The sequence below is a fragment of the Bos javanicus genome, chromosome X, assembly GCF_032452875.1.
Source record: "Bos javanicus breed banteng chromosome X, ARS-OSU_banteng_1.0, whole genome shotgun sequence".
Classification (NCBI taxonomy): Eukaryota; Metazoa; Chordata; class Mammalia; order Artiodactyla; family Bovidae; genus Bos; species Bos javanicus.
The window spans coordinates 8234615-8246448 of NC_083897.1; the positions used below are offsets into that span (position 1 = coordinate 8234615).

An 11834-nucleotide genomic window follows, 5' to 3' on the forward strand; every position below is an offset into this window, starting at 1 on the left:
TGCCAGGCAATCATTTGGTCCATATGTCTCCCCTTGAAACTTTGCGCCAGTGCACACGCTCTTCCACAGCATCTCATTATCAGTACCATTTATCATTATTCTTTTGTTTGTAGATTAATTGATTAACTTTTTTCTTCAAGTTTTATGGGGATGTAATTGACATACAACACTGTATTAAGGTGTCCAGCATGATGATGCAACTTACATACATCATGAAGTGATTACCACAATAAGTTTAGTAAATATCCATCATCTCATATAGCTGTAGTTAGTTTTTATTCTTCTTAGAGATAAACTTCCCTAGGTGACAAAGAAATTATTCCAGTTAATTATTATCAGAAGAGTCTTTTGGTTGTATCATAAGTAGTCTGTCACCTGAGACTTTAAAATATTTTTGTTTTACAATAATTGTTCTGTAATGGTGTCTGGCCTATAACTGAAAATACCTTCAAATTCTCTCTGTCTCCTAGTTTATATCACATATATCTTTCAAAAGCAGAATGAGTTTCTGGTTTTCTATAACACATGGTCCCCAAAGCACACGTATCCCCTTCACAGTTGCTTCCACCAAATACAGTAAAATTGTCATTTATCATTTACTGTCCAGAACTCTTGAGAAATAGGGGCCATTGTTAACATATTTGTCCACATAGCCTGGACTAGACATCATGTCTTGTTATCTTCGTCTTTTAAGACTCAACATAGTTTTGTGTAAATTGTAAGCAGGCATTCAATAAATAATTGATTTGGGGGAGGGTGGGATCTTTACATGAGTGAGCAAAGAAAGAAAGATTATCCAAACTGGGGAACAACAAGTCACCCTCAATTTCACTTATGTTGATTCCTTTATGCTAATATGGGCTAATTTGTGAACTTGAAATTTGAATTTTTTCTTTATAATTATGTGATAATAGAATTTTGGGTCTTAATTTTTATTTAACTTTTCTATATATGTCTCAGTTTTGAGTTTCATAGGATACAGAGTGCAAGTTTCACCATAAATGTTGCTCATTTCTTCCTGAAGCAGAATTAATCTCTTCTTTCAGTATATCTTTATAGCACTTAATGCATATTTCTCTTGCAATATTTATCACTTTGTCATAATTAATTGTGTTTCCCATAGTAGACTGTGAGCTCCTTGAGGGCAGGAATCATGTCTTATTCATCTTTTATTTTGCATCCATAGGACACAGTCAAAGCCTGGCACGTAGTGGGCACTATGTGAATGAGTGAGTGAGTGCCTGGTACATTTTAGGTACTGAGTGAATGTGAGTGATGGGTAAAATTAGCATTATATGTTCATGAAAATACATGTATTCTGAAAATGTCATTTCTTTGGTCTCTTGTTTTATACTTCTTTATTAATTTGTACCCTGCCTACTTTCAAAAAGGATTTGAGGTATCTTGTCTGCTCCCATGTGGTAAATTCTCATTGAGCTTTTAAATGGAATATCAGAACTATCAAGTTAAATGTTTTGAAGTAATGTAGAATGAACATAACTCCTTAGCATTTTCAGACAAGTGAATATTGGGGTTTTGACATCATTGATGACATGATCAATGCCTAGTCATTTTCCCTGACCTTTAATTCCATCATTTTCCATTACATTTGAATAGAGCCACATAGTTGCTGCCAATATATTACTAAGTTGTGACTTTGGTTGAGATCTTGACCTTTTTTGTATTTCTCTAGTCGGCGTGGTACAAGCCTAATGGAAGATGATGAAGAGCCAATTGTTGAAGATGTTATGATGTCCTCAGAAGGGAGGATTGAAGATCTTAATGAGGGGATGGATTTTGACACCATGGATATAGACTTGGTAAGATACGATGATTCTGTAAGGTTTTAAATTTAGATTTTTTTTTTGAAATTAAATTGAATATTATTAGAGGAGAGAAATATTTGCCATAAAAGTAAGTTTTGCAAAATTACTAAATAAAATAGTTGCCAGGAGTTTAGTTACGTGAGAAGGGATTGAGGAAGAGGATGAGTTTAGTGAGGGTGTTAGATCCTAATTTAAGATGGTAAACTTTCAGACTAATTTAGGAATATATAAAGAATATATTTTGCTTAATAGTATAATATCACCTTATAATTTACCATCTATTTACCATTATCAAACCAATATATTATAAACATGGTCTACTTTTTTACTGAGGTCAGTTTCCATATCACACAGTAAAGTACTGATAAAAGACTTGGAAGTTGAATATATATGATGGTATATTCTCTGATAATAACATCATATATACAATTAGGGCTTTATTATCCACATATGTCATTTTGCTACACAGCTCATTCAGCTTTGTGAGGTAGGTTGAAAGGATTGAGGATATTGAAGCTTAGACATCCTATCCAAAGAGACAAAACTAGTAAGCAGTAAAGCTGAGACTCATAAGCCAGGTCTTCTATTTCTCAGTATACCTTGGTGTATTCTCCTTAAAGGGAAGAAATAATTAAATATGGCTTCTCTTCAGAATAGTGTAATTCAGTGCCTTGAAAGGAAAGTGAGTTGAGAGAGACATTTCTAAAATAAAACAAAAAATCCTTTTTCTAGTTTTCATCCATAAGAATAATTTCCTATGAATGAACTGCTTTTGTATTTTTAAACATTCTGTAGTTTGAATAGATAGTATTTGAAGTATTGTAGGGTGCAATTGCAGTTACATAGGTCTCGTGAACACTTAATTAATTTCAAGATTTTCAGTTACTATTTGGCTTATTATAGATATGGCAATTGTCAACTTCCTTCCTTTTTCCCCCCTTTAGCCACCATCAAAGAACAGACGAGAGAGAACAGAACTGAAGCCTGATTTCTTTGATCCAGCTTCAATTATGGATGAATCAGTAGGTTTAATTTAAATATGCCTCAAGATTGTAAAATCAAAAGTAATAGGCAATCTCTGAGATTGAGGTTGAAGAGCTTGGACAATACATTAAGAATGGATAAAAACAACTGGACAGGAGGAAAAGAGACAGGCAGGAGGGATTTCGGAGTAGAGTTGAGAAGGGGTCATGCAGTGGTGGTAACAGATTCAAAGTGCCTTTGAATCCCTGGCCAACTGGGGCTTAAGTGTTTGTTAAGGAATTTGCACTTTTCCTGTAGGCTTGAGTTATACCTGATGAAGGATTTTGAATGGGGGAGCAGGCATGATCAGAATTGTGTTTCAGAAATATTTCCTTGAATAGGATGAATTACAAGAAAAATAACGATGATAGTCATAATCTTAATATGAAGACATGGTGAAAAATAGAACTTGAACAAAGGCTTTGGTAATAAAGAGAAGGGAGTTGAGATAATTGGTTATTGTTAGTTGATGTCAGTTCTGTTTCTTCTATCAGTCCCTGTTGCCATATTCTCCCTGAGAATACCATCTGTAGTTCCTCTCAGACACACTGTGCTCTTTCACAACTCCATGACCTTGTAAAAGCTTTTCTCTCTGTCAGAATTGCCCATTTCCTTTTCCAAGTAGTGAATTCTTTCAGTAGTCAGTTCCGACATCACCTTTGGAGTTTTTCCTAACTTTTTAGATAGATACTTTATTCTCAGCTCCCATAACACTTGTACACACTTCTGTTTTGATAACTACCAGATTGATGTAGTGAAATAGGATATTATATTTTGCTCAATGATTGAACTCCAGGCAGTGATGATTTTATTCATTTTGAGAGTTTTGCCCAGCATAGAGGTGTTTAGCTTTATTTGTCAGCTTGCTAAATCGGTTAAATGCCTGTCTAGCTCACTTTTTAGAATCTACCCATTTATGCTCCTCCTTCCTAACACCTGCTGTCTCAGGTGACTGTTGTATCATCCTCCAAGGCCTGCCTTCTATGCCCCTATTTCTACCGTTCTCTCCTGGCCCTCTCTTGCCTCATCTGCTGTCAGATAGCTCTTGGAAGAATTTTAACAAACGAACTCATGCTAACATACTTAAATTAATAGAGCTAGCTATTTGAGCTAAAAGATAACATTTCATAGATCAGCAGGTATAGAAATCTTTGGACAAGGCACCTTGGGATCCTTGAAATCAGTGTTTGTCCATCTCTAAGGGACATATAAATCATGTAGAGATCTTATTAAAATGTAGGTTCTGCTTCAGTAGGTCTTAAGTGTGGTCTAACATTCTGCATTTCTAATAAGACCATAATCTGAGTAGCGTAGGTGACCTCTGCCTACCCATAAGTCTGTCGTTTAAGTGCATATTGAAGTATGTGGTTTCCCTGATAATCTAGGAGTATGTATCTTCCAGTTTGTTAAATAAAACATTTAGGTAGTGATTGTGATGAGGAATAAAAGAGAATCTTTCCAAGCATATGTGATGAAACGCATTCATTCAGCAGTTTAGTGAGTTGGAAATTGGTGCTGAAATGAATAAAATGCTCTCCCTGCTCTCAAGGGATTTGTATTCTAGTCCACCTGTACTATCACTTTGAGATGAAAAGGAATGGAAGCTAGTATTTGAAAACCTACGTGCCTGACATTGTGCCAGGCACAATTTAGTGGGATCCCACTTTTACACTCAAGCAAACTTGGGCTGTAGAGGTGGTTTCAGTGACTTGCTGAGAGTTATACAGCTTTAGTGTCAGAGTAGTAATTTGATCTGAGTTCCTTTTGATGTAAAAATCTTGTGCTGCCTCTGCTGTGTACTTCCCAGAACTAAAATCAGACCTTGCCTCAAAGAAATACCAAGAAAATTGTTTTAGAAATTATAATGATTAACTATAGTCAAAATTGATACAGGCAGTTAGAGATCATCTTATTGTTTTCATTTGTTCATCTAAAGTCAGGAAACTTTTAGGCATTTGTTTCCTTAGTCACTTACCATTGAATAGATTTGCCAAATGGTGCTCTTCACCTTTTTTTTTCTCTCTACAGTAGTGGAACAGCACTGTATATGTATATATATTTTTGACATTTAACATTTAGGGAAAACTATAATCTGAGTGAAGCCAAAGATAGGGACCTAATAATTGTTATTTATAGAAAAATGATGGCATTCTTGTGTTCATTGCATATGTAACAACTTAGAGGATAGTAGTTTTGCTGCTTTGCCTAAAATTAGAAAAAGGAGCACGTGCGTCTATACCTGTAGTTCTATACTAGTACCACATGATGGCAGCAGTCACATAACTGACTGCTCCATATCTTTAACAGTTCAGGTATCTTTAGAAGTCTTTGACTGCGTATGTATTGTAATACTATTAATACTAGTTTGTTTTAAAATTACATTAAACTTTATCTTATTATCTCAACAATAACTTAAATGGAATAACAAAATTTTTAGTGTAAAAATCTGCGTTAGATTACATCTCTTTTTATTCAACCCTGTGATGATAGTCAACAAGACAATAATAAAATTAGGGCTGTAGATCCTTTTATACCCAATTCTAAGATTCTCTAATTTTATGTGAATTAACCCAAAGCATCCTAGTATAGATACTTCAGATTATTACTAAATAAATCCTAGATTTATTTTCTGTAACATGTTATCTGTGTGATTCAGAAGTGGTAATATGAAAACTCTGAGCAGATCAGTTTGGGGTTGCATATAATACTCTAGATTTATGATTTATTTAGTTTCATATTTGGTAACAGTGTCAACATTGGTATATGGTTGCTTTCTGCTATTAGTGGGCCAGTATTGCCTCAACATACCAAAGCTGGCTGTTGGTACCTTTAAAGTATGTGCTTAAGTGGTTATTAATGTTGACACCAGAAACAGGTAGCTTATGTGCCAGAAAAAGAGAATATCGCTAATGTCCTCCTTCTGTGTTGAGATTCTTTTATTAGAATTATCTGTAGTATAAAATTGGTAAAGGAAGGGTTTGGTATAATGGAGCAAATTTAATGTTCTTCTAGAAGAATCTCCTTTATAACCTTGTCTGTACAAACCCAGGAGGAGGGGGAAAAAAGATCTGTTCAGGCTATTTCTAGGTAGACCCTTGGTTTGGAAAGAACTTGAGTTCATCTTCATGCCACACTCCACACTAAAACTGTCAATTAAGATTTTATCCTTTCATTCATCATTAGATCTTCCATTACCCAGAGTCAGAGTGTTACGGCTAGAAGGGATTTTTAAACATCACCTATCACCTAGGCCTCTTTGGAAACATTCTAACCACCCAAACTCTGACTCTTAAAACTAAAAAGGAGAATGCTTAACCTTTAGGGGTGGGGTGGGCAAGGGGCCAGTAGTGGTGGTGGTTTTGATGGATGACTGGTAAGAATGGGGTACATTAATCCTCTATTGTTCTCATTCCTGGGGATTCCAAACACTTTACTTGATGATTTGCTTCTTGGAGGCTGCAATCAGATAGATATTTGTTTCCTGGTCTGAAAATACATAGGTCCTTCAATTCAGATCAAAGCAATTTGTGAGTTCTATAACTTTTGTTAAAGTGAGATTTAATTTACAAGTAAGTGCCCTTTGTAATCCCAGTCTTAGATCATTACCTCTGGCTTTAATTATCAGTTTTCACTAGCTCATTATAGTATTTTAAAAATATTACTCAATTGTCATAATAAGTGTTGGAAATTTACTTGAAGAGCCCAACTTTTAGTATGTACAGAACTAAAAGTTGTAACTTATTCTTGCTTAACAAACAAGAAGGAGTTGCTCCATTCATTACCTGCTTTTACTTTTTTAAGTTTGTGACAAGTAATGATTAGATTTTTACCTAGCATTGTTTCCCCAGCTGAAATGTAATGGAGTGAAATTTAACTGGAGTGGGTTGCCATTCCCTTCTCGAGTTCCCAACCCAGGAACCAAACCCTGGTCTCCTGAATTGCAGGCAGATTCTTTACCAGCTGAGCTATGAGGGAAACCCCAAAATGTAATGAAAAGCATCAATACAACTTTTTGCTCAGATTTTACCTTTACTTAACTTGATTTTTTCAAATTAGTAGACCTGTTCATTCAGTCCAGCTTTCCTAAAGAATGCTTCCTATTTTCTACGTGTTTATATTGTTCTTGGATGTTTTTGGTCTGCGTGTTCATGATACCCATTTCACAGTGCAAATGACTGAGTTTGCCAGACATTCTTGTGCCAGAAGTGTATGTCAAGAAGCACATTTATTTGTTCATTCAACATATGTTGGGTGCCTGTGTTCAGGGCATTATCTAGGCATTAGGGGTGTGTATAAACATATAAATGAGACATGATTTATGCTTTTAGTTATATTTATGAGGTAGGTAGGATTGTGATTAGGCCTGATGTTATTTCATTTTATGTTAATGGTAATTATAATTTTAGAATTATATATCTGAAGAGGGGAATTTTTCAAAGTGACTTTTAGCATGTTATTAAACTTAATATTGCCAAGTATTAATGTAATATATTTTACAAAGAAATGAATGACAATTTTAACAAGATTTTTTTTTTCCCTCTCTCATTAGGTTCTTGGGGTGTCAATGTTTTAATACCAGTACGCAATTAAGTCTCTGGTGAAGTCATTTTCTAAGTGGAAGAGGAAATTTTAAAATAAAGTGTGGTAGATACAGTGAAATTCTGTACAGATTTTTCTCTAAGGAGAATATGACGTGCTTATACTTACCAAGATCAAGTGCATTTGAGGGGCAGTTTTGTTTGCCTGAAAAAAGTAAAGGACAAGTAAACAATTTGATGATAAGCTACAGTTTTTCTTAGAAAGTAAATATTTTATTTATGCGCTGTTAGTTGGCTTTTGAATCAATTATTTCATGCTTTTTTTAAAGAAACTATAACAATCTGAAGAGGCATTTGGTACAGACGTGAATCCTCTTACATTTATTTACTGGGTGTACTAAGTAATGATGACCTCTGCTGGATTTCTGTTTACATCCAAGAAACAAAGTTAAGGATGAGTATTCCCCTGCCCTGAAATTATAGGATAGAATTGTTTTTAGCATTCTAAATTTAAATGCTTGAAACATCAATCGAGGCTTTCTTTTAAATATTGTAATTGTGGAGAAAAGTAAACTTATAAGCAGAACTTTTACAATTTTTTCATCTAAAATGTATTTTAAGATATTTTTAAAATCCAAGAGCTTCTCTATACTTTTCAGAAATACCCAGATGCAGTGAACTGCCAGAAGGTAACCAGTCTCAAACATGCTTATCCCATTATCAACCCTGAAAGTTTGCTTGTCCTTTAAGATAAAAATGTAATGTTGTGATATTCCTTCCAGTAGTGCCACTGTATTTTGTCTCCAAATAAAAGAAGCTTATTGTAGTATGTTTGCAGAAAAACTCTAAACAAAAATTATACAGCTTATTAGAGTGTGGGAATAGGGATCTAAATTTTAAATAAAATTATATATATATATAAATTGGTGCTGATTTTATAATTGCGCAGTTTGTTTAGTTTTTTCTTACTTTTAAATTCCAACTTAAAATTATGAGGTTTCAGAAATATATTGAAAGTTTAACAATGTTTAAAAATAGAAAAGCATGAGTGTTCATGCTTTAAAATGATTTTTAAATTTGTATTTTATATTGTTTTATCTATCTGTCTTTGCAAGCAGTCTTCAGGTTAAAGATACTTCTAACAGGTTACAGTACATTTCCTCTGTATGTAAATTAGATGGGATAATAGAATTCATAACCCATAATATTCTTTGAAAGCTAAGCTTTAAACTTCATTTTATGTCCTTTCACAAATGAATTAGTTTAAAACAGAAAGTGGCTACTTGCCATTTTGACATCAACTCATTTTGCGAGGCTTAGGCAGCTAGACATCGTTTAAAACAAAATATTAACTTATATTACATGTGTATCTATCTTTTGTCAGTCGTCTCTCAGTTCTTGAGGTTTATTATTTTAATCATTCCATGCCTTAATATGCTTGCAATACAAGAATATCTTCAGATGGGTGAATACCAAAAGGCTTCCAGTTCTTAAGAGTCAGAAACCAACAAGCATTGGGCTGTGGTAGCCAAAAACCATAGGTTAGCTAAAAGATCATGATAAAATACAATTATTTTATTAAATCATGGTTAATAACAAATGAAATCAAGACATGTCTAACAGATTTTCCATCAACAAATATTGTTACGTGCAAAAGTATTGCCTATGTTGTTTTTCACACCACTGCATTTACTAGAACTGCTGAGAGGACTGTATATATGATTTTAAACCTAAGTTGATTTTTTTTTCTCACTCTTGAAAGGAGTACTTCTTTGTGAAAGCAGTTCTTACAGCTTTGTTTTCAACCAGCTAAAAATGTTTTATATATTACTCTAACCTGTTGTCCTCCACATTCTATTGTCCTAATTGTACTGTTTTCTGATTTGTATTTATGTCTTGAGACAGTAACTTTTTGAATAAAAATAAACCTACAGTATGTTGTATGTTTTATCTTTTGTACTTGAAAGAGGAGGGTGGCTATAAGTGGTTAGAAAGTGTACCTATTACCACATCTTTTAACATGTTTGGGTGGGAATAATTTATAGAAAATACTATATTTTTAATAAATCATATGTATTTTAAAATGAGACTAAATCCCTAATTGGGTTATTACTTTAAAGTAGAAACCTATGACCATTATTACTTTATTTATCTGGTATGAGTTAAATGCTCACTAAAATATCTGCATTGTTCATCCAGGATACATTTGAGTGCCCACTGTGTGCTGAGGCATGTGTTAGAGATCTACACAAGGCCCCTCCTCCACAGATCTAGTGGGGCAAACAAATAAGGAAAGAATCAAATAAAATAATTAAGCTTATTTCATAATTAGTGCTAGGAAGGAAACCAGTAGAGTGTGCTGAGCTAGAGAGAGACTGAGAGAAAAATGTGTGTGTGTGTGTGTGTGTGTGTGTAAAACCTCCCTTAGATAATGGATTGATGTTTGGAGGTAAGTGAAAGCCCATATTTGAGAAAGAATATAAAAATTGAATTCTTATTGAAAACTCTTAATGTTCAGCATGTTAAGATTTGCATTGTTCTCTTTCTTTTTTAAAAAATTTTTTGGCCATGCTGCACAGCTTGGGGGATCTTCGTTCCCTGACCAGGGAGTAAACCCACACCATGGCAGTGAAAGTGCCAAGTGCTAACCATTGGACCACCAGGGAATTCCCTGCATTGTATTCTTTTTTCCAGAGTTACTGAATTGTAACTAACATACAATACTATCTAAGTGTAAAGTGTACAGCATGAATATTTGGTACATATGCATAAATTGTGAAATTTACAATAAGATTAGTTAACATGTGTCACCTCATAATTGCCATTTTTTTGTGTGTATATGGTGAGAACATTTAAGATCTATTCTGTTAACAACACTCACATATATAAACAGTATTATTAACTATAGTCACCTCCCTGCATTATACTCTCAAAAATGATTCATATCAATGTAGCCCTAGAACACTGGTCATTTAGGCTAATTTGTAGATCATATTATAACCCCAGTCTTCTGCCATTGGTGATGCAGAACTGAACATAATAAACGTTAGTTAATAGCTGGGCACTGTTTGAAGTGGTTTACATGCAATATCTTATGAAGGATCACAACAACAGGTGACACATTATCATGCCCCCTCTCCTTCCCCCATCTCCTTTTAAATTATTTTTTTAATCAAGAGGCAGGAAAACAAGGCACAAAAAACACCTTGGGCAAGGTTATATGGCTAGTAAATGATAGGGTTGCCACTCAAGCAGTCTGGCTGCATTAAGTCCTGGCAGCATTGAAACTATTTGATACATAAGGATAACACAGATAATTGCATAAATATAAAATGGCACATTACTCATTGTTCCATGGTGAGGAAATAGTACTTCTTTAAGGAGTCTGGCTGGCTATAGAACTGAGTAGTATGACTCAACATAGTCCTTAATATGCCACCCAGGTGACTTCTGTAAAGAGTATGAATTGAATGAGTCTATCAATAGTTACTAATTAATAGTTTTTAAAGTTGAGAGACTGGGGAGGAGGAATAGGATTAACCAGAAGGGATAGCTTCAAAATCTTTCCAAAAAGGGAGTTTGTAAGGATTCACAGAGATGAGTTCAGGTCAGATAGATTTTTCTGGAAGCTGTAATGATTCAGCAAAAGAAAATGAACCAAAAAACTATTATCTACTATGTGCCTGGGCTTGTGCTAGCTGCTGAGACCAATAAGATAGGCTTTGTTTTCAAGTTAATTATAGTTCTGCTGGGAGTTGGTATGCAGATTCAGAACTAATAAAATGGGGGTGAGTTCATTGTTTTTACTGGGTATTATGGGAGCACAGAGGAGGGGCACTTACCGTGGATGCCCTCTGGGAGGCTTCATATAAAGCTGACATTTGAGTATTTTCCCCAGCATTTTACTATTAATTCTTCACACAGCAATGCTGAATTTTACAGCAAACACATTTTACATTCTTGCTTTGCCATATATCCATGTATCAATGTCTTTTTTATGTTAATTTAGAAGTAAATTGCAAACATGAGTACACTATGCCCTAAATATTTCGGCATTTATCATTAAGTTTAGTATTTGCCATGTTCTCCTTTTGGTGTAAAATTCATATGTGATAAAATTTACAAGCTGTGAGTATGTATTTGCTGACTTGTAACAAATGCTTACAGCTTTGTAACCCAAACCCCTATTGAAGGTACTGAGCGTAGCCATTAGTCCAGAAACTTTGTACTCCTTACCAAATCAATCTCTGCTTTCCTCGCAAGCAACAACTGTTGTTTTATCTTTCCACCACAGATAAAATCTGACTGTTCTAGAACTAGATATGAATGGGATCATATAATATGCTTTTGTATTAGGTTTCTTTCAGCCTGTTTTCAAGATTTATCCATATTGTGTGTTGTGCTGTGCTTAGTCGCTCAGTCATGTCCGACTCTGCGACCCCATGAA

The 11834-nt window shown here is 34.4% G+C and overlaps 1 protein-coding gene across 8 annotated transcripts in view; it reads left to right on the forward strand.

Annotated features, from left to right (window-relative positions):
- STAG2 (STAG2 cohesin complex component) overlaps positions 1-9323 on the forward strand; it is a 133390-nt gene extending 124067 nt beyond the window's left edge. For all 8 annotated transcript variants that reach the window (XM_061409518.1, XM_061409522.1, XM_061409520.1 and 5 more), the window contains 3 exons: positions 1694-1820; positions 2771-2848; positions 7399-9323. In XM_061409518.1, the coding sequence (XP_061265502.1) occupies positions 1694-1820; positions 2771-2848; positions 7399-7422 (229 nt within the window). In that variant the 3' untranslated portion in view covers positions 7423-9323. The remainder of the gene's footprint in view (positions 1-1693; positions 1821-2770; positions 2849-7398) is intronic.
- Positions 9324-11834: the final 2511 nt, after the last annotated feature.